This window comes from Portunus trituberculatus, chromosome 20 (assembly GCF_017591435.1).
Source record: "Portunus trituberculatus isolate SZX2019 chromosome 20, ASM1759143v1, whole genome shotgun sequence".
Classification (NCBI taxonomy): Eukaryota; Metazoa; Arthropoda; class Malacostraca; order Decapoda; family Portunidae; genus Portunus; species Portunus trituberculatus.
In genome coordinates, this window is record NC_059274.1 from 13,093,556 (window position 1) to 13,118,196 (window position 24,641).

General features: G+C 37.5%; 1 protein-coding gene across 1 annotated transcript; it reads left to right on the plus strand.

The window, feature by feature from the left end:
- Nucleotides 1-297: 297 nt before the first annotated feature.
- On the plus strand, nt 298-22,177 carry LOC123506613 (malignant T-cell-amplified sequence 1-like). Its single transcript, XM_045258859.1, has 4 exons — nt 298-445; nt 2,490-2,642; nt 16,995-17,095; nt 21,158-22,177. The coding sequence occupies exons 1-4, from the start codon at nt 435-437 to the stop codon at nt 21,439-21,441; spliced, it is 549 nt and encodes a 182-aa protein (XP_045114794.1). The 5' UTR covers nt 298-434; the 3' UTR covers nt 21,442-22,177.
- The last annotated feature ends 2,464 nt before the right edge of the window (nt 22,178-24,641 follow it).

The following is a 24,641-nucleotide window of genomic DNA, read 5'->3' on the forward strand; positions in this document are numbered from 1 at the left end:
AATAATAAGTAAATAAATAAATAAATAGATTGATTAAGATCAAGATTTATATATTTTTTTCCAAATGACACAATAAAATAATTCAAATAAATAAATCAAATATTATATTCTTAGGAAAAAAAAAAAAAGTAATTCCTGGAAAGTACAACTATTTACGTCACAGCTTGAGTCTGAAATCGAAAGACAAATTACTACACTTACATGAAATTTCGGTCCTACTGACTGAAAACAGGTAGGTAGATATTTATCAATTCTGGAGTTTAGTATCGTATAAAAGAAAATATCTGAAATGGTTGAATATTAATGATGATTAAAGTTTAGATATTACTAGAGCCATGACTGAGATGCAGTGTGCGCCGAAGACTCCAGGAGCAGCAGACAGCCGAGGGGTCGCCGCCTTATTTCTCTTGTCGTGATATTTACTCACTGCAGTCATGTTTAAAAAGTGAGTTTGAATACAATATACAAGTTTGCGTTGTTATGGTAATCTTGAAATTTAGGTGTGGTGGCCAGATAAATGAGCTGTGGTCCATACAGGCTGTGTCTGGTTGGCCTGTGTCCCGCTGCAGCCCACCCGGCAGGCAGAGGCTGGCCTGTCACCTCATGGTCCCGGGAGGACAGTATACCCGCACCCAGAATAATTGACCCTAAAACAATAGAAACTGAAGGTTGATAACGTGAGGTTGTCATAAATTCAGGATTTTCTTTGATAATTGTCAAGAAATGTCCGAAATTATTTTTTATTTACTTTTTTTTCGGTCGCAACGAAATATTTAGATTATTATAAGATTCTTGTATAATGAGGAAGAAAAGGAATATGTTTATTTTTTTTCCTAAATCTATTTATAGATAATCTATCATAGGCCGCAGGGTGGCAACTGTCAACATTGACAGGACAACCTTACAGTGTAAAGGTTAGGACGAGTAAATTTTTACATTACTAGAATGCACCTCAGTAAGAAATTTTGCCACAAATTTTTTTTTCTCATTGATTGATGAAATAATATGCAGTATGGCACCACACCAGCACAAGGTGGAGGTAGGAGTGATGCTAGAATCAAATTAGCTGATTGGCAGTCACTCAGGTAAATATTAAGACAAGATATGCATCTATATTTACTAATGTTTTCATCTCTTAACCACTAGACTAGAGAAGTGGGGTTTTTGGATGGGAAAAGCTAAAATATTGTTACGTTGGGCACTTCTGTTTGTGTCTTCCTCACACACAGGATCTGTTTACTGCAATGATGTCTTTGAGAGACTGATAACAGTCCATGAAGGATATGTTGGGAAGAACTTGTGAAGTTTACACGTGAATACAACAGCAGCAAGTCTAACACTGTCTCCGCACTTACCACTCTTCTCACTAATGCACTGTTCTTACAGACTGGTCTTCTATCTCATTGTTCCTCTTCTTACAGCTTACTTCACTTCTTCCAGCTATATTGTTCCTACTTAATAATGACTGACTCATGTTGGTTCAGTACCTCCTTTTACACAATATATGTTACATCTAGATAATTCTACTACATTACAAAACCTTCTCAATCTTCTTGGTCACATTATATATACTACATTACAAAACCTTCTCAATCTTCTTGATCACATTATATAAGAGCCACAGTACTATACACTACAATATACAAGATTACACCATTCCATAAGAATACTAGACTAGGCTCCATCCAGCTGCGGCATGAAACAAGTCAGGAATAGCTTTGCCCGCCCTCCCCACCCCCATTCTGGGGAAAAGGCAACCCCTGTTTAGTCTTCCTGAGACTTCCAGGTTCTTTATGGCATAACAGTTTGGTTAAATGTCACCTTTTACCATGAGTAATAAATGGGAGTAATTGCTGCTGTTGTTATGGAAGGTGCCATCTTTAATACTGCTGAAAAAAATCTCAAGAAATTGTTAGTCAGAATATCCAGAAATTGGTAGCTTATATCTCCCTAGAGACACTAATCTAACCTAGCATCACTTAATCCCACTTAGGTTAGGTTAATTTAGTTAGGTAATGCTAGGTTAGATTAGTGTTCCTAAGGATAGACTACCAATTTCTGGAGTTTTTTAATGTAGTATCAAAGACATGGGAGTAGTCACAACTTATGAGTGCTCGTGTCATTTCTTTATAGTGACCGCTCTTGTAATGGAACAAATTAAAAACACTGCTGCCACACCCACCCTTGTTGCTGCCATTTTATCATGTCATATATAATGCTTTCTTGCCTGAAGACCTTTGCCACTTTGTTCTCATGGTTCATTGGAAAATTACTTAATCAAAGCTATTGGAATAATATCCACAAATATAGGAAACTGGTAATATGTAGAAAGCATTGTAACCCTTAATACATGTGCTGAAACAAACACTGAATGAATAAGGTTTTGAAACTAGTTAGTTTGTTATAGGTCATCTATTTTGTTATATACATGTAGTATATAGACATTGTATTTGTCGTTGATCCAGTAACTCATCGTAACTCATTAACAGGTTTGATGAGAAGGAGTCTGTGTCAGGCACCCAGCAGCTCAAGTCTTCTGTACAGAAGGGAATACGCAACAGATTGGTGGAGTCCTTCCCTTCACTTGGGGATTACCTAGAGAAGATACTGCCCAAGAAAGATGCCTTTAGGATTGTGAAATGGTGAATACTGTTGTCTGCATGAGAGATGGAGTTGCATGTAGATCTGGCTGGTATTAAAAGTGCCTACTAATGCTTTTCTGCTTATGAAATGCAATGTTTACTACAGGTTGAGCATCCCATATTCAAAATGGTTTGGTCCAGAGGTGTCTTAGATTGAAGTCTTTTTGTTGAATTTTTTATTACTTCTGTTATAAATCTTTAAAGCAACAGATTAATCAAGGAAAGAAATGCTTATTGTGAAATTTTCATATCAAATTTAGCTGATGAGAGATGACTATTTTTAAGTCATATTAATGTAGTAAAAGAAAATTATGCAGTACGTATATAGTACTGTTAAAATGATATGCATATGCTGTACTGTAATGAGACAATGTTTTTCCTTGTTAGTTGTGTTATAGCATTTCTCATACATGTGCAGTTTAAGTGGAAGAAGTTGTTGGTCACATTTTACTTCCGTGTAGTAATAGGTATGAGTGATGGTGCATGCATGGGAAAACCACAGCTGTTAAAAGACAGACTGTGTACACACATGTAATTGCTTTAGCACAGGGATTCTTAACCTGGATTACATGTACTCCCAGTGGTACATCTGCACTTTTCACGAGGTACATTGGATCTTGGTGACTAATCACTACTGTGCAATACATGGTGTAATCTGCAGTCAGATTGCACTTTATTTCATAGTTTCATTTTAGCATGCAAAACTTTTATTTGAAATATATCAAGAATAGGGTGAATAACTGTTGGTTCTCATCATTATGGAACTTACTTTGGCCAAAATCTGAAGTATGCCTGAAAAGATTGGGTACAAGACATGTATAGTACCAACTTAAGACTGGCAGGCAGCACCGGCCTGAGTCACTCAGTCGTAGTCACACAACAAGTGAAGGTGTGATAATTTTACCCACCCCTCACTGTCCGTAGACTCTTTACTCTCAATCTCTTCTCTCTTTTCACTTTTCAAGACTCAAAACAATATTTTAATCTTACCTTGAATTAACATAAGGTACACTAGGATAGAAGATGGAAGATATTACACTCGACCCTCGAAACAACGGACCTCCCATCAACGGATTTAGGAAACTATGGACAAATTCTGGAGTCCGGTTTAATCTATGGACGAATATTAAAATGCGCGCGACTGTCCATTCCCAGTAAATTATTGTCCGGTAGGTGGTGGGTCGGTCGCATCATCAGCTGTTGGCCGCCATGTTTTATCTTCAGTCCGTGCTCATGTCATCTATTTCAGGTTATTTGTTGTACTTAATGCTTTGTAATACTGCTTGAATGATTTCTGGATTACACAGTATTTTACGCTCATTTTATACAGTTTTTTACGGACTTTTGCAAAGAATGGACTTTTGCAATCTACGGACAGGGTCATGCACACATTTGTCCGTTGTTTCGAGGGTCAAGTGTACTTTATTAAGAATTACTTTTTTCTACATCCAAGCAGCAAGTGTTAATTTTATGAGTAGAAGTTGTAGACAATCATGCAATTTTTTTTTTTTTTTTCATCAATGGACATAAAACCAAAGGCTGTAAGACAAGTTAAGAACTCTTTTTCACCCACAATAGTTACCTAGTATGCTAGTTAAAACCAGAGAAAGGAGAGACAACTGCAGTCCAGCAGAGTATTATGAAATCCTCTGGCTCCAAGATTACCATGAGTGAGCTCTAAATATCTGTTGCATTTCACAGCACAAAACATCAGAACACAAGTCTACAACAACTGACAGGTGCAAATAGTCGTAGAACTGCTCGTAGACTGGCAAAAAATAAAACAATCGTGGTGCCTTGATGAAGGTGGTAAGACCACATTATCCACTCCACTTCATCTGGTATTGGTCTGAAAAGGTGTTTATTCTACCTTGTATAGCAGGGATGTATATAGTACTGTCAGTAACACTCCAGTGATAAATAATTCTGATAACCATCTAAGTATTGCCACAAAACTCTATGCCACTTCTCTGTCAATCCTTTAGTTGTATGCACCCTCTCACTACAATACTCTTGGCCCAGTTAACAAAGAGACACCGGTTCACAGCACCATGCTCCTAAGGCTGAAGACAGTTACTCATGTGGTGTGGAGAAAGGATGGGTAGGAGAAAAAGCCCAGTTGCACTCCACCTCACTCTCACTGTTCTTGCTCTAAACAGAATATATTAGTATAGACATATAACAGGGCTGAGTGAGAGCTAACAATTTCAATGGGTACGATAGGTCCTGTGCTATATCATATATCATATACAAGTCTAGAGAGTCTGAAGAAGCATGTAGATTTTAAAGGAGGTGGTGGGCCAGAGTCATCATATATTGCTCACTCCCTCTCTCACTCTTCTTGTTCTCTCTGCCACCCTTTTCATCTCACTATCATCTCATCTTATGGCTTTTTCTCTATTTGCTTCTCATAACAGTTTATTTATAGATAATGTACGGCAAACGGTTTTGAGTTCTGAATATTTTTGGTTTCTCAGATATGGGATGCCTATTTTTTTTATTGTCACCTTTGAATTTTGTTGAGCATTGTAAGAGAATTCCTTTAAATAATAACTCACAATCTTATGGAGTCAATGAAAGAAAAGGAAAAGATCAGCCACATCTAGCATGAACTTCTTGTTTGAGAACACTTGTATCAATATTGTACTTGCTTTCTATTTTGTTCATTACTTTTCTTTTAACAATGAATTATTGGTCTTAAGTTTTCAATTAGATGTACTTTGAACTCTATAATTAAAAAATCTTGAAGGTCACATTCTAAGTTTCTTGCTGCCTTCAATATTTTCTTCCTTCTCTTTGTTACTTTAGTCCACAGGAAGGGAATTTGTCTTCATTATATGTACTTTTTGTGCTGGTGAGATATCACATAAATACCTCATTGCTGCCACTTCCAAACAGATGAGTCATGACCTTGGAACCTAAAATATATAATATTTCAGATTTTATCATATTTTCACAATATACATAAGTTTGAGTTATTAGATACCACTATATACATATACATATGTAACACAGTAATATGTCTATGTGCACATGAGCACTGTTTATATAATTGATATATTCCTATCTCATTAACCATATTTCTTATGCATGTTTCCTTCAGTCATTTCTCTCCTAGTATGCTGGGCCTCTAACATATAGAGACACATGACGTGCTGATTATTATTGCAGGTATTTATGGTGGTCAGCAGCAGAATTAGACTAAGAGGATTATCTGCCTCAGGGTTAGGTCAGGTGAGTTTTCTGTTGCCTGATTTGTTTCACACCTCAGGTGAAAATGGTGACTTTTTCCTTGGGAGTGGTTGTTGGTGACAAGCTTTTAAAAGTGAAAATGTTAAATCAACAATTTTTCCAGGACAAAATTGTATAGGAGACTTTAATTAACTAGATAGTGATTTATTTATGCATAATTATTGTTTTCTCTAAGTCCTGATAATGTTTAGGTTTATAGATGTTGCTGACTTATAAATCCTTCATGCTCAGAGACATGTTTCAATGTCAAGACTATCCCTTAACCCTCCTTGCAAGGAAAAATATTCACCAAGAAATGCAAAAGTATTCTATTAGATTCTACATTGGCATGTCAAAGTAGGCTAATTAAATTCTAAGAAATTTCTTTTAATTCTCTATGAAAATGATCTTGAGAAACCTTAATTGAAATAGAGGTGATGTGGGACATAGACAGACAGATGGACAGACACATGGATTTATATGTATAGAGGAATTGGAATGATGTCATGGCTGCGTTGTCTGCAGGTCACATTGGCAACATTGGACTCCACCTTTCCCAGTAGATGAATAAATGTTCCTATCTTTGCCATGATGAGCTTCATACCAGGAGTAGATGTTTGTGTAACCATCACCCGATTCATGTTTTTAGCAATGAAATACTTCCAAGACTCCAGGTTCTTGTATGCCTTGAGAGATTTCCCCAGCAAACAACTGATTTTTACTGTTCACCATGTACTTGTAATGCCAGATTAGGCTGGGAAGTTGAGAGGTAGACCGTGAGAGGAGGGATGTGGATTGGTGTTTCTGTATTGAATAAGGGTCCATCTGTCTAAATGACAAAATTTTTCCAATATACTGGAGCTTAGCTGCAGTGTCTAATGCTTTGGCATAATTAGTCAAAGGAACTTGCCAATGTCTGACAATCACCCAGAAGTTATGATAGAATACATGCATTATTACAGCTCCCAGTCAAAGAGACTAGCCGATGTCTGACCTTGCAACTTTACGCGGTTATTATAAAATAACACTAACTTTAGGCAAATATATTAAAATTAAACAATACTTGTACACAGTATTTACCTTGGTTGTAGATTGTTGCTGGCATAGGTGGATGGGAAGGGAGGGGATAAAAGGAAAGTAGCAGCTTCATGTACTGCTTCTTGAAATTTGGAATTGCCTGGTCTGCAGTAGTGGAGTTGTATTGTCTTAAAGAAATTTGATGTTTGCAAACTAATACTCAATACCTAAGTCTTCCTCTAAACTGGGTCGATGAGAGGTGAGAAGACACTTATGGGGGAGATTCACTTCCTGAAGTTATTTTTTGACAGTTGGGGCAAACATTTTTGCCAACCACTCTAAAAAAAATGTGTTGCTCATGCCTTGCTATTCATGCTCTACATTACAGGAAGTTAACCCTTCAACATATTATTGTGGTTAAAGATGTATTGGTTCATGAAGTGGTAAAATTGGGTGTGTTTAACGGTGGATTTCCTGCAATACAAAAAACTATGCATGTACTTATACCTGGGGGAAAAATGCATTGTCAGGCAGCAGTAGACTTAGGAAGGGAGCAGTTGTATGTCATTTGGACTATGGTGGATCCAGACAAACTTGGTACTTGGGATGTTGGCTGTAGTTTTGTCTATGCTGTTGCCATATCAACCACAGTGACTTGACCTGACTGACCTAGCAGGGTACGGTCTTGAAGATTAAAGTGTCAAGGACATGGAGGTGCCAGGACCACACTGGCCTTCCAGCTTTGGCTGAAAGGCCAGCAAACAGCATGTCCCGCTGTGCTTTATGTTAATTCAAGGGACTAAAATATTGTTTGAGTACTTAAAAAGTGAACAGGAAGAAGAGAATGAAAGTGAGTTTTTTGGCCAATGAGGATGTAAGGGTTGATGCATGTGATTTAAGGCTCATACTAAATTACTTAATCATAAGGTGTAAAGTGAAGGTATTAGTGGTGATGTGAAAGTACCAAATGAGCTTCCTAATGCATTGGCAAGTGTAGAGCAAGCCAATCTTAGGAGTAAAGGCAAAGAATTCTTTATGTGGGGACTCATGCCGGCTATGGGAGACTGCACTGCCGTAGGGTACATTTACAATTACATGGAAACACCAGTATCTCCAGAAACATTACAAACACATCTATTTAAACAAAAGTGTGAAATGTTTCATCATTCATTATTTTTCTTTCATGTTTATATGGAAATTAATAAGTGTATTGTTTCCAAAAATACATAAATGAAGGGAAGGCAAAGATGTCTTGCTTTTCACCCCATTGAGTTACATAGGACTTTCTTATCACATCCCCCCCCTCGTCACTGCAGTTTCAAACATACACGTGGGGATGGAAAATTTTATACTGCCGCAGATGGTGAGATCACATACCAAAACAAGTTTTCAGGTATTTTAGGATGAATATAGACATGATTGACAAGCTCTTGAATATAATTAGAACTATAAAAATGTGCATTCTAGTGATTAGGTCCTGTATTCCTTCAGCTTTGGATTACAGAGTGTTGGCCATTTTAGTACTTTCCTAATTAGACTTTCACAGTCAATTATGTCTATGAAATTCTTCTCCATTGTGTAATAACCATTCATGTATGCACTGACTTGAGAACTGCCAACTTCCTGAGTTTCTCTCCCTAGTTTAGGTGCCATATAATGATGTATTTAATCTTTCCCAACTAATTACAGTGCATTGCAGTTAAAACACAGAAGTCACTTGTGTGCAAAGACTCAATTGATATAGTATGTAGTGGATTATTCTTTGTAACTAACATTGCTAAAAGTATTAAATGATGGAATATTAATCAAATGATAAGTAATTAAGACTAGTGTGTGTGTGTGTGTGTGTGTGTGTGTGTGTGTGTGTGTGTGTGTGTGTGTGTGTGTGTGTGTGTGTGTGTGTGTGTGTGTGTGTGTGTGTGTGTGTGTGTATTTACCTAGTCGTAGTTTTACAAGGCCTGGGCTTTATGATGTGTGTGTGTGTGTGTGTGTGTGTGTGTGTGTGTGTGTGTGTGTGTGTGTGTGTGTGTGTATTTACCTAGTTGTATTTACCTAGTTGTAGTTTTACAGGGCCTGGGCTTTATGCTCGTGTGGTCCCGTCTTCATATCTACACTTATCCAATTTTTCTTTAAAACTATGTACACTCTTTGCTGACACCACTTCCTCACTCAAACTGTTCCAAGTCTCAACACATCTTTGCAGGAAACTAAATTTTTTAACATCTCTCAGACATCGTCCCTTCCTTAGTTTCTTACTATGCGATCTTGTGCTTCTAAAGTCATATTCTTCTCTCAGGATCAGTTTCTCATTATCCACTTCATCCATTCCGTTAATCAATTTATAAACTTGTATCAGATCCCCTCTCTCTCTTCTCTGTGTGTGTGTGTGTGTGTGTGTGTGTGTGTGTGTGTGTGTGTGTGTGTGTGTGTGTGTGTGTGTGTGTGTGTGTAATTCACCTCGGTTGCCTACTGGTCACCCAGCCAGTCTTCCCCATTACGGAGTGAGCTCAGAGCTCATAGACCGGTCTTCGGGTAGGACTGAGACCACAACACACAAGCGAGGCCACAACCCCTCGAGTTACATCCTGTACCTATTTACTGCTAGGTGAACAGAGGCCACACATTAAGAGGCTTGCCCGTTTGCCTTGCCGCCCCGGGACTCGAACCCGGCCCTCTCGATTGTGAGTCGAGCGTGCTAACCACTACACTACGCGGTGTGTGTGTGTGTGTACTTAGTTGTATTGTACAGGGTTTGAGTGGGGCTCATAGTGTCCTGTCTCCATGTTTCCATTAATCTAATATTTCTTTAAAGTTATGCACATTACGAGTATGTGCTATAACAACTTCATCACTCTTTGCATTCCACTTTTCCACTGTTCTATGTGGTGTGTGAGTGTGTATGTGTGTGTGTGTGTGTGTGTGTGTGTGTGTGTGTGTGTGTGTGTGTGTGTGTGTGTGTTTCACTGTTTGATCTGCTGCAGTCTCTGACGAGACAGCCAGACGTTACCCTGCGGAACGAGCTCAGAGCTCATTATTTCCGATCTTCGGATAGGCCTGAGACCAGGCACACACCACACACTGGGACAACAAGGTCACAACTCCTCGATTTACATCCCATACCCACTCACTGCTAGGTGAACAGGGGCTACACATGAAAGGAGACACACCCAAATATCTCCACCCGGCCGGGGAATTGAACCCCGGTCCTCTTGGCTTGTGAAGCCAGCGCTCTAACCACTGAGCTACCGGGTGTTTGTGTGTGTGTGTGTGTGTGTGTTTCACTGTTTGATCTGCTGCAGTCTCTGACGAGACAGCCAGACGTGACCCTGCGGAACGAGCTCAGAGCTCATTATTTCCGATCTTCGGATAGGCCTGAGACCAGGCACACACCACACACTGGGACAACAAGGTCACAACTCCTCGATTTACATCCCATACCCACTCACTGCTAGGTGAACAGGGGCTACACATGAAAGGAGACACACCCAAATATCTCCACCTGGCCGGGGAATTGAACCCCGGTCCTCTTGGCTTGTGAAGCCAGCGCTCTAACCACTGAGCTACCGAGTGTTTGTGTGTGTGTGTGTGTGTGTGTGTGTGTGTGTGTGTGTGTGTGTGTGTGTGTTTACCTAGTTGTATATACCTAGTTGTAGTTTTATAGGGCCTGGGCTTTATGCTCGTGTGGCCCCGTCTCTATATCTACACTTATCCAATTTTTCTTTAAAACTATGCACTCTCGTTGCTGACACCACTTCTTCACTCAAACTGTTCCACGTCTCAACACATCTTTGCGGGAAACTATATTTTTTAACATCTCTCAGACATCTTCCCTTCCTCAGTTTCTTACTATGCGATCTTGTGCTTCTAATGTCATATTCTTCTCTCAGGATTAGTTTCTCATTATCCACTTGATCCATTCCATTAATCAATTTATAAACTTGTATCAGATCCCCTCTCTCTCTTCTCTGTTCCAGGGTTGGTAGATCCATAGCTTTTAGTCTCTCCTCATATGTCATCCCTTTAAATTCTGGAACCATTCTTGTAGCCATTTTTTGTAGTCTCTCCAATTTCTTTATGTTTCTTTTTATAGGGGGTCCACACAACTGCATATTCCAATCTAGGTCTTATTTTAGTACTTATCAATTTCTTCATCATTTCTTTGTCCATGTAGTGAAATGCTGATCCAATATTCCTTAGCAAATTATATGTCTCTGAAAATTCTATCAATATGGCTTACCGGTTGATTGTTTTCTTCCATCGTCACTCCCAAGTCCTTTTCCTTTTTACTTTTTCTAGTTCTACTCCATCTCTCATCTTATAGATTCCCACTGGTCGTCTTTCACTTTTTTCCCATTTCCATGACATGGCTTTTGTGCACATTGAATTCCATCTCCCATTTTTCTCCATTTCCAGATCTTGTTTAAGTCTTCCTGCAGTATTTCATAATCCTCTTTTTGTTTTATGACTCTGCACAGTTTCGCATCTTCCGCAAACAGATTTATGTACCTGTTCACTCCCTCTGGCATGTCGTTTATATATATGAGGAAAAGTATTGGTGCCAACACTGACTGTGTGTGTGTGTGTGTGTGTGTGTGTGTGTGTGTGTTTTGTTGTAGGTTTACAGGGTCTGGGCATTACGCTTATGTGGCACCATCTCCATATATGCATTTGTCCAACTTTTCTTTGAATTATGCACACTCCTTGCTGACACAACATCTTCACTCAGGCTATTCTATGCCTCTATACTTCTTTGTGGAAAGCTGAATTTTTATGTCCTTGAAGCATCTGCCCGTCCTCAACTTTTTACTATGACATCTTGTGTTTCTACTGGTGACTTCATCTCTTAGTAACAGCTCCTCGTTATCTGTTACATTAATTCCATTCATTAGTTTGTAGACTTGTATTAGGTCCTCCCCCCTCTCGCTTCTCTGCTCCAGTGTTGGTAGATCCAAAAACCTCAATCTCTCATCTTATGTCATCCCTCTTAGCTCTGGTACTATCTTCATTGCCATCCTTTTCAGTCTCTCCAATTTCCATACATATTTCTTTTTGTGTGGGGACCACACCATCCCTGCATACTCTAATCTGGGTCTGATCACAGTGGATATCAGTTTTTTCATCATATCTTTATCCATATAGTGGAAAGTCAATCTGATATTTCTTACCAAATTGTATGTCTCGCCAATACTTTGTCCACATGGTTATCCTGTTGACTATTCTCTTATATAATCACTCCTTGGTCTCTTTCCTTGTTAACTTTCTTCAGTTCTACACTATCTTCCATCTTGTAGATTCCCTCCAGTTATCTTCCATTCCTTTCCAATTTCATAACATGATTTTTATCCACATTGAATTCCATCTCCCACTTCCTACTCCACCTCCAGATCTTGTTAATTAAGGTTCTCCTGTAATATTTCATAGTCCTCCTTGTTTTTTTACTTGTCTGAGCAGCTTGGCATCATCTGCAAATAGGTTCCTGTAACTGTTTACTCCACCTGGCATGTCATTTATGTATATGAGAAAAAGTATAGGTGCGAACATCAACTTTTGTAGCACTTCGCTCTCTACTGTTCTCCACTCCAATTTAATATCCTTTACTACCATTCTCATTTCCTTTCCTCTCAGTTAACTCTCCATCCACTATAATGCCTTCCCCTTTAATCCTTCCTTATTTTTTTATTTCCATAGCAGTCTCATATGCTGTACCTTGTCAAAAACCTTTTTTAAATCCAGTTATATACAGTCTACCCATCCATCTCTCTCCTGAATTATGTCTACTGCTCTAGAGTAAAAACTCAACAAGTTTGTTACACAAGAGCGGCCCTTTCTAAAACCAAATTGTCTGTCCGAGATTAGCTTGTTATCTTCTAAAAACTCAATCCATTGTTTCTCTCTCACTCTCTCACACATCTTGCACACCACACTGGTTAGTGACACTTGTCTATAGTTTAAGGGTTCCACCTTCCCACCACTCTTATATATGGGAATCATTTTGGCCCTTTTTCCTTTCCTCCAGTACAGTGCCACTTTCTATTGAACATTTTATGATGTCTTGTATAGGGCCTACTAGTTTTTCCTTGCATGCTCTCAGTCTGCTACCTGAAATTTCATCCGGTCCCATTGCCTTTCTCTTCTCTAGTTCCTCCATCAATTTATATATATATATATATATATATATATATATATATATATATATATATATATATATATATATATATATATATATACAGTAAAGTCCCGGGTTACGTCGGTCTCGAGTTACGTCAAACTCGTAGTTACGTCAGTCTACTATAAGGCAATTTAAGATTAAAAAAACAAAATTTATAAATCGTAAAGTGGGGGATTTATTGTTATTGTTGGTGGTTACCCGTCACACCGCCCGCCTCACGCTTGAATACAATAACACCCTGCCTCACTTCCACCACACCATCGCCCCTGGCAAGAGTGTTATCCTACTTCTGCGTTTACTGACTCAAGTTCTTAGTATCTTGCTCAATGGCACCAAAGAGAAAACTTCTTAGTGACAGCAGTGATGCTAAGAAAGGAAAACCATTACGCTACAAGAAAAAGAGAACGTAATTAAAGACATGAGAAGGGAGGCAGCAGCTGCGTGTGAGGGAGTGAAGAAGAAAATGGGAAGCCCGTTACCATGACAACGGGAGGTTGACGACCTTGAGGGCTCGCACCCATCACAACAATAACAACTCCGGAGCCTCGCCTGGGCCACACGACACTCGCAGCTCACTTGCACCATCTACGCCTGTCTGTTGATCCCTGTTGCATTTCCTGCCCCGCTGCCCACGCTTCTACTCCCACCGCACTGCACTACGCTCCCAGCTGTCTGCCCTGGGCGTCACAACATTTGACCTGCCCACCCTCCTGGCGGCCTCAGGGCCACCCCTCTCGGCAACCTGCAGTCCTTCGCATTCGTGGCCCTAATCAACAACAAAAACAAACTTGTGTTTCATATTCCTACATAGTTGTAAATAATATAACAATATAATCTTTAACTTACCTGAATGACCATAAACAATGATTGGTTGAAAACTCGATAATATGCTTTGAAATGTACGGAAACTCGTGTTATGTACAAAATCGACTTATGTCATGTTTCAGGAACGTACTCTGACGTAAACCGAGACCTTACTGTATATATATATATATATATATATATATATATATATATATATATATATATATATATATATATATATATATATAATGTATACAGGGGATCCTTGCAATTCGACGAGGTTAGGGCGGTTTTTCATTGGTCGAATCAGCATTTATTCGAATCATGAAGCAATTTTTCCCATAGGATACTTAAGAATTATGGGGGATAGGGACCAACCTCCAGCTTAGAACCTCAAAACATCATTATATCCTCTAAAAAACACTAACTTATACTAAATCAGTACTATTAAAGGCTTCATTTATATCTAACGTTTTTTTTATTAAATACTTTAGGGTGCTGTACAGTACATTTTTAGAAATAAAAACACTTGCATGATGCAGTGGTCTCGCGGTACTTGTCCCTGTTCTTCCAAATTGTAGATACTGTTGATCTATGAACACCCATTTGCACTGCAATGACACTGTGAGCTATACTGTACCTGCCTCACACTTTCTTATAAGCTCAAGCTTGTCTTTGAAAGGCAGGAAATTGTGCTTCTTAGGGCTGGGGCTGGAGGCAGCTTTGCATGGCATGGTCGAAGCGGCGTGGAGGCAGGAGGTGGAACAGCGGAGTGTGGCCTGCCTGGAAACCGGCTGGGGCAAGAGTGATGCAGATTAAAAGATGCACAGGGTAGTGTTGGTTTACATTTCCGCCTGGCGGGCTGGCGGCAGATTTGACTGGGCGGGTGGCATACAAGATATGAATGTCAAATTGGCGAGTCAGTCAGTGGAACCTTGAGGATTGGGTATTAATTAACTGAGTTTGAATTGGCAATAATTCAAACTGCGAACAGTCGAATCACGAGGATCCCCTGTATATATATATATATATATATATATATATATATATATATATATATATATATATATATATATATATATATATATATATATATATATATATATATCCAACTTTTCTATTCTGATCTCGTCCTAGTGAATACCTTCCTCACAATCATGCGGCTTCTCAAATTTGGACTCTTGAGTAAAAACTTGTTGAAATTTGTTGTTTAACAATTCTACCATGCTTTTTAGATCATCAGTTATCCAAAGTTCTCCTCTCAGTCTTTTAATAGCCTCCTTCATTTTAATGAATTTGTATAACAGTTTTGGCTACTCCTTGCATTTTTCCATGATGTCCTTTTCATATTCCCTCTCTTCCTCCTTCTTCACTTTCATGTAATCATTCCTTGCTAATTTGAAATTTTCCATGTTTCTTGGATTTATATTTCTCTTCCATTTTTTTCCATGCTTTGTCCCTCTTTTTCTTTGCTCTGGCACATTTTACATTGAACCAGTCCTATTTCCTTCCTCTCTAGGCTTCTATTTTGGGACTAATCTTGTGATGCCTATTTTATATGCTTCCATGAAAATATTATAATTCTTATGCCCTCCTGCTCTTAGCAACTCCTCCCTGCTTGAGTTTTCAAAGTACGTACTACTCCTTAAGCTTCTGTACATCTGCCTTCCTGTAAATTAACCTTTTTTCTTTATATGATTCATCTAATTTGCCGCTGTTAACCTATATCTCCATTTCTACGACCATATGATCACTTTTGCGTAGCAGACACTCATATCTTAAATCATCATTAATTTGGATTTCTCTTGTCAAAAAGAGATCTAGTCTCACTGGCAGGGGTGTGGAGTCGGAGTCGAGGAGTCGGCTACTTTTGGCCAGAGTCGGAATTGGAGTCAGAGTTGGAGTCGGAGTCGGAGTCAGAGTCAGAATCGGAGTTGGTAAAAATATGAGCGACTCCGACTCCTTTACGTGATAAATTTTCGAGTAAAGATTCCACTTCATAGAGATTCCTACAGATTGGGAGAAATTGACTTTGTGGAGGATGTGTCCAATCAAGTATTACATATAAAGATAATTTTTATTAATTTATGATAATTATATAATTGTCAAGTACACTTTTATTATGGATTGACTCGAAAATATGTAAGTATTGTTTCTCTTAACTTTCGTCTTTTTTGGGTGTGGCAACTAGCGGGCTTTTTGTTTAATCTTTTCCCTTGGCCACCATCCCTCATGTAAAAAAAAAATAGACTATATCGTTGTACTGTAAAAAAAAAAAAAAAAAAAAAAAAAAAAAAAAAAAAAGCGGAGTTGGAGTTGGAGTTGCAACCTTCAAATTTCCTGGAGTCGGAGTTGCAACATTTAAATTTATTGGAGTCGGAGTCTTTGAAAATCTGACTCCACACCCCTGCTCACTGGCTTGTCTTTTCTGTATCTAATGTTTTCATTGCCTATTTGGTTCATCATATTTTCCATCATTAGCTTCAAAAATCTTTCCCCCAATGCTGCTTCCCCACTGCCATTTTCATAGTACTCCCAGTTTGCTTCCGTACAGTTGAAATCCCCCACTAAAATCACTTTTCTTCTTCCTTTGATCACTTTAGACAGACTCAACAAGGTATGCTTGATTAACCCCTCATAGTCCTGTCTAGACCATGTCTTTGTTGTTGTGATTAGTTTTTTTTTTTTTTTTTTTTTTTTTTTTTTTTTTACCTCCTTGCAACCAATGCTGAGACTGCCATGTCTGATATGCTACTTGCAAACACTGATTTTCATGATGTGGTGAGTTTGTGGTGAATCATCTAACTGCAGCTGAAATGGAAAAATAGAGCCATCCTAATTCTGTAAGAGTTGTGATGTAATACACTGATTATACTGAACAGGATGTATGTATGTATATACACTTGTGGCTCTTAAGGATATTGTATGTGTTGATTTATTATGTTTTACAATATGCTTACTTTTTTCATGAACTATTACCATCCCAATGGCTGAAAAAAAAAGATACATAATCTGATCTTGATTACCTCTCATCATGTTGCAGTAAGATTTCATCACATGTCACAGCTTTACCACTGTTATGTTGCTGCTGCCTTAATGTCTCTTTAATGGTAATGTTTCTTCCCTAACAGTCATGAACACATAGAGCTGTTGGTGCGCAGTGATGGGGAGTTGCTGTTCTTCAGACAGAGGGAAGGCACCTGGATGCCCACCTTAAAACTCCTACACAAATGTAAGTAGTTATCCACAGTCAATCCTTATGCCTTATACAAGGTAAGCTTTTATTTGATTATTGATATTTTATACAGTAACTTTAGTTCAGTGCATATTAGAATATATATATATATATATATATATATATATATATATATATATATATATATATATATATATATATATATATATATATATATATATATATATATACTAATATGCACTGAACTAAAGATATATATATATATATATATATATATATATATATATATATATATATATATATATATATATATATGTATACAGGCAACCCCCGTTTAAAGAAGAGGTTACGTTCCTAAAAAACACTTCGTTAAGCCCTGACTTGAACTTCCACTGAGAGTAAGCAAAGTGAGAGTGCATCATAGTACGGTGAAAGGTTTAATGAAAGTAAAAATTATGAAGTTTAACATTTAGGCAGTTAAATTTTATTTAAGTCATTATAATGTACACTAATGTATGTATGTATGTAGCTTTATAATGTTGATGATCTTAAATTTATGAAGGGAGGGAGAGTGAAACGGGAAAGACACTAACCGGCAACCTGTGGAATGTAAACAAAGTGTGCATCATGGTACCGCATACAAAACTTATGTACCGCATTTCCACAAGGCTTTCCATTTTATCCGTTGTAGAGTCACGAGTTCAGGTGGTTCTTTTAGCTTGCAAGGAAGATACAGTCTCACCAGCCTTCTTAATAGTCTGCTGACTTGAAAATAGTAGAGACAGTAAATGGAATTAGGATGGTGGCCAGCAATGCTATAGTTTTCTCGCCTCTCGTGTCTGTGAATAATATCCAGCTTCACTTCGAGAGTAAGAGACTTCCTGGTCTTCTTAGGAATGCTAGGCCACATTGCAAGGTGTTTTGGTGGGAAGTTGAGCGAGTGAAAACGAGCTGCTGCTGACGCTGTTATGGGAGTGAGTGGTGGGTGTTGTCCACAAGAGGCTTGATCTTGATCTTGATCTTGATTCTACAGGTGTCCCAGGATTTCTCCTGAGGCATGCCTTAGTATTTGTGGCTGCTAGTGTATTCAAAAGCTTGTCGGCTTGCGTGATACGGCAGGGCTTTCAAACTTGGAAAAAATTACCTGGATAAAACTTTGTTAAAGCGAGTTTGGTATTCGTTAAATGAGCAGATGGTAGTAAAATGAAGCCTTCATTGTAGCAAAATTTTGTTGTGTGAACCTTCGTTAAACGGGGTTGCCTGTATATATATATATATATATATATATATATATATATATATATATATATATATATATATATATATATATATATATATATACAGTAAAGTCCCGGGTTACATCGGTCTCAAGTTACGTCAAACTCGTAGTTATGTCAGTCCATTATAAGGCAATTTAAGATTAAAAAAATTGAAAATTTATAAATCGTAAAGTGCGGGATTTATTGTTATTGTTGGTGGTTGCCCGCCTCACGCTTGAATACAATAACACCCTGCCTCAGTTCCACCACACCGTCGCCCCTGGCAAGAGTGTTATCCTACTTCTGCGTTTACTGAATCAAGTTTTTAGTATCTTGCTCAATGGCACCAAAGAAAACTTCTTAGTGACAGCAGTGATGCTAAGAAAAGGAAAACCATTATGCTACAAGAAAAAAGAGGACATAATTAAAAGACATGAGAAGGGAGGCAGCAGCTGTGTGTGAGGGAGGAAGAAGAAAATGGGAAGCCCGTTACCATGACAACGGGAGGTTGACGACCTTGAGGGCTCGCACACCCATCACAACAATAACAACTCCGAGCCTTCGCCTGGGCCACACGACACTCGCAGCTGACTTGCACCGTCTGCGCCTGTCTGCTGATCCCTATTGCCCTTTCCTATTGCATTTCCTGCCCGCTGCCCACGCTTCTACTCCCACCGCACTGCACTCGCTCCCAGCTGTCACCCTGGGCGTCACAACATTCGACCTGCCCACCCTCCTGGCGGCCTCAGGCGTCCACCCTCTCTGCAACCTGCAGTCCTTCGCGTTCGTGGCCCTAATCAACAACAAAAACAAGCTTGTGTTTCATATTCCTACATACTTGTAAATAATATAACAATATAACCTTTAACTTACCTGAATGACCATAAACAATGATTGGTTGAAAACTCCATAATATGCTTTGAAATGTACGGAAACTCGAGTTACGTACAAAATCGACTTACGTCATGTTTCAGGAACGTAACTCTGGCGTAAACCAAGACCTTACTGTATATATATATATATATATATATATATATATATATATATATATATATATATATATATATATATATATATATATATATATATATATATATATATATATATATATATATATATATATATATATATATATATATATATATATATATATATATATATATATATATATATATATATATATATATATATATATATAGTTGGCTTATGTGATGTGTCATCTTTACATTCTGCTACCCACTTTGTGTCTGCCTAAACTATGGTAATGATGACCAAAAATTTAAGATTATTGGTTATATATACAGGTAACTCGATTTACGCGTGTTTAATTTACGTGTTTTTGTTATTACGCAACCAAAAAAATATTATATTTAATTTAATTTGCGTGATCGGTTTGCTTACAACTACATTTTCAAACTGAGCGCCAGACGCAATTTCAAACTGCACGCCAGAGAATTCTGCAGCTGGCCGATAGGTGGGAGCTCCGTTGCCATGGACACACTCTTCTGCTACACAAGGATGCAGAAAGATTTTTCCAATAAAAAGTGCCAGACCACCATGCTGCAGTTTTTCAAGAAAACACTAATGGAAGATGTAGTACCAGATGAGGATGTGGGCGATCCTGTAGAAGTGGTGGAAGCAGAGGAAGCGCAGCTGGATGATGACGTCCTTGACTTGGAGGTGGACAGCGACGGCGAGTGCTTGTGAGGAGTGAAGACACTGGCGTCCTGCGTTTATTTTTTTACTAGTGTTTACTTTTATACTGTGGGGTTATTTTTGATAAGTGGACTTTTGATAAAGAGAAAGATGGTGACTGACTGTGGTGTGAGTGGTGAAGGCAGTGACGCAGTGAGTGTTGTGTTTACGTATTCTTTGTTTTGTTGTTTTCTCTTATTATTTTTTGCTTTCTCTTATTATTTCTTGCTTTTTCCGTTACTTCAAATACACTTCTAGTATTTAATGTTAATAATAAAAACATGTTAATTTAGCCAAATAAATAGAGTATTTTGTACAAATTTTTTTGGACCACATTCCACATCCCCCCTATTATCTATTGTTTCTTATGAGAATTACATGTTTGTTTTATGCGAATTTTGATATACGCGATGCCTCTTGGAACGCATCTATATTGTGTAAATCGAGTTACCTGTATATCCATTTGTTGCTAAAATAATCATGACATAAATCTTTGTCATCTGGGTTTGCGGTTGTTAGAAAAAGAGGCTGTAGACAGTCAGCCAGTCAAAGGAGAGGAGTTAACATAACAAAATTAGGGAAGCTTCAAGAGGCCATCAGAAGGCCATCAGCAGAAATTTCAGCTATGTTCCTTATATTTTTCACTTATGTGTATATACATTTATATCATATCTTTATTATTGTTTGTAAGATTTAGTTTTATTATTGATTTTATTAGTCATTTTCATTATTTCTTTAATATTTTAGCACCTGATGATGTGTTTTGCCAAAGGCAAATGTCATGAATTAATGAAGAAGCAAACATTGTATCCTTTATATATATATATATATATATATATATATATATATATATATATATATATATATATATATATATATATATATATATATATATATACACACACACACACACACACACACACACACACACACACACACACACACACACACACACACACACACACACACACATTTTACATTTTGATAATATAGTTCCTCATAATTTGCCCGTGGTCGAGTGTTTTTATTCTTATTACTTTTAATATCCCTTTCTACCTCAGATGTATATTTTCAGCTGTTGGCTTCACATATTATAAATAGAATTGCATTATAAGTACAATGATACCTGTGACCCACTCCACAGATCCCTTCATGCTGCCCTGGATGCAAGTAGACAAAGGTGCCATCCGCTTCATTCTCAGTGGTGCCAACATCATGTGCCGCGGATTAACTTCCCCAGGAGCCAAGATGTCAGAAGTGGCTCAAAGTACAGTGGTAGCAGTGATGGCAGAAGGGAAGCAACATGCTCTTTGTGTGGGTGTCACTTCTCTCTCCACACAGGACATAGCCAAAACCAATAAAGGGGTGGGCATAGAGAACTGTCACTATCTTAATGATGGATTATGGTACATGAAGCCAGTAAAATAATTTTTGTCTTAATTAGGTGAATGTGAAATGGCTGGGAGTCTTTTTTTATCATGCATTTCATAAAGTTCTAACGCCCTCATGTGTCTTATTATTCTTTGTGAAATCCGAGTTATGTGTTGTGACACTAATTACCTACCATTATTTCTCATGTTGAATAGAGTGGTGATCTGTGGAAAGTATTTATTGTCTTGTTAGGTCTCTGTAAAATGGACATTATTTTTTGGTCACACATATCTGTCTAGCTATATTGGTGCCAAGACAGGTAAAGAGGCCAGTTTGAAAATTAAATTTTCTTACCAGAGTTTTTAATTACTATTTGTGCAATTTGGTTTTACCAGAATAAAGAATATTCTGTACCATCTTCAGGTAGGTATATAATATTTCTCTGTAGTACCCTGAAATTAACACTACCCCTACAGATGAAGGTCATTTCTGTTTGTCATGTGAAACTAAGCTGTGATGGCAAGCCATGGCTGTGCACTAGAATTTCTCTTGGAAAGTGTATGGTTTTGTCATAGGAGTGACAAAGGACATGAAACATGTTCTTAGTCACTATAATGGTGATGGTGTGAAGTCCTAGAATATGAAAATTTGATTTAAAATATTTCCTATAAAACACTACCTGAGTAAATATAGCTTTCGAAATTAACTACAGTAAGATGTCCTGAGTGTATAAATTCCTTCCATGGAAGTGACCAACTGTTGTGCTACATGCTGAATAAAATGTATCTGTGCAGTGGATCCTCAATTTTCCAGACAGTCTAGGAAAAATAAATGAGATTAAATTTAATGAATTGTCAGTTTCACTTTGTGTTACCTTTAGACCATAGTAGGTTAAGAATTTGTTAGTTGAACCATGATTAAGTAAAGGCTTGTATGGTTGTATGTATGTAACTCATGTATACTGCACAAAAATATTCATGATCTATTTTTGCCCTTTTATTATCTTTCAAATATGGGCAACCTTTTTGCTTTTGTCTGGAAAATTTAGAGTCCACTGTATGTACATATAGTCTCATTAGAAACAACATTACGTACAGTGTCCAAAAGAAACTGAACTCTAAAAAATCAGATTTGTCTTTACTCAGTTTGATCATTATATTTGTCTCCTTTGAAGTACTATTCTCTCATACTAGTGACTCTATAGCCTGTATTGTTGGTGTTTCAAGAGCTCTACAAAAAAAAAAAAAAATTGTAGACCCACAACAGCTTTGTTCAATAGAAAGGGAATAGACTGATAAGGATGAAGGAAGATATAATTAAAGGATGAATTACAAAGCCCATATATAGAAAATAAAGTTTGGATTATTGGTGAGCTCCTTTGGAATAATGGTGACACTGAAAAAAAAAAAATTGAAAATACAAGAAAAATCAAGTGATATTTTAGGGAAACAAGAGAGCAGATCAAACCACAATAAGAAATGGAAGCTAAAAATAAATAGCATCAGGGAAGATACTGTTGCAAAGGCTAAACCTCCCAATCAATAACCCACCCAGCAGTTGAACTGCCTGCCCTACACACTACTAATCATTATTATCCTGTGCATTATTCCGACTTTTCTCAGCATGGTGCTGATTCCCCATAAATGTACATTTTTCTTCTGATTTATAAACTGAATGGTTGGTTGCCATTTTGACCTTTAGAAAGCTAATTTTATGCAGATAATACTGTGGAAATATATATATATATATATATATATATATATATATATATATATATATATATATATATATATATATATATATATATATATATACACACACACACACACATACACAGTTAATGGTGTATATACTGCTTACAGTTTTGCTATTCCGTGCTGCTTTCGCAAATACACACACTTAAAAAGTGAAGTAGAAATGTCAGTCTTGTGTCCATAGACTCCACAGTATCTCACAAGGTCACAAGTACCTACTCTTTGCTAGGTAGATGCACTGAGCCTACAAGATGACAAGTATTTCCACTTTCCAATAAGATATACTGTATTGTCTTCACTGAGCTGCATAGCCATATCATTGCCACATCATCATCGTTTTGATGATAGTAATAAGAATAACAATAATAATAATAACTAGTAATAGTAATAATAGCATAATGAAAATAATAATGGTAATAATATTAGCAATAAAAATAATAAATCATAATAAAAATAATAATAATAATAGCAATGACAAGAACAACAATAACAATGAAAAAGTATATATCGTAACAATAATAAGAACATTGACACTGTTCCTGTGTGCCGTATTTCCGTTGTCTCCAAGGGGGAGCCACTCGATCGGCGAACAGCCGGGACTCCTAGGATTCACTCTCACATCCATAAGAATCCTGCAACAGAGAACCATTGAAGATACCTACCTAGAATAAAGAATAATACGTAAATTTATTGCCTTGTCAAGAAAGCTTTTCTTATTTATTTATCTTTTATCTACTATTTTACTATCCTTTTTATATCTTTACTGAGTGTTACGTTTTTTGTTTTGTTTTTTCTTGTTCCTGATGGTATTTCTTTATTAGTGCCATGTTAACTTTAATTGTCTCTACCTAGTACAGTTATATAACATGATTCTCTCTCTCTCTCTCTCTCTCTCTCTCTCTCTCTCTCTCTCTCTCTCTCTCTTGGTAATGTAATGTGTAATTGTATGTTAAGCTTTTTTTCGTAGGAAAGATCAATGTGTGTGTGTGTGTGTGTGTGTGTGTGCCCTTGCTTAAAGGTGTACGCCACGCCAGCGAATGATTATAAATAATCAACATAAAAAATGTACAATATGTAAATATAACCACCACTACCACAACAGTACTGTTACTACTGCTACTACTACTACTACGTACTACTACTTCAACTACTATTACTACTATAGTATTGTTTAACTATTACGTAATTCATGCGTTCAGTGGAAGATAACACCCTTAAAAGTAATGTCTTCCCTAAACTTCATGCCAATCCTATCTGTCTGCTCACCTAATCACGACGCCATCGTGCCAGGGGACGTGTGAAAAGAAGGACGAGGCATTAAGGCAAATTAGCATGACTTCAACATGATTCTTGCGTCTATTAAACTCGCTTCTGCACAGCATGGCATTGATCTTATTTCATCCCAAGAAAGGTTTTTGCTATGAGCGATGTGGCCCACCGCCTAGGGCCCAATTCATTTGGGGGGGCACGAGCGCCTGTCCTTAAAATTTAATTTCCATGTCA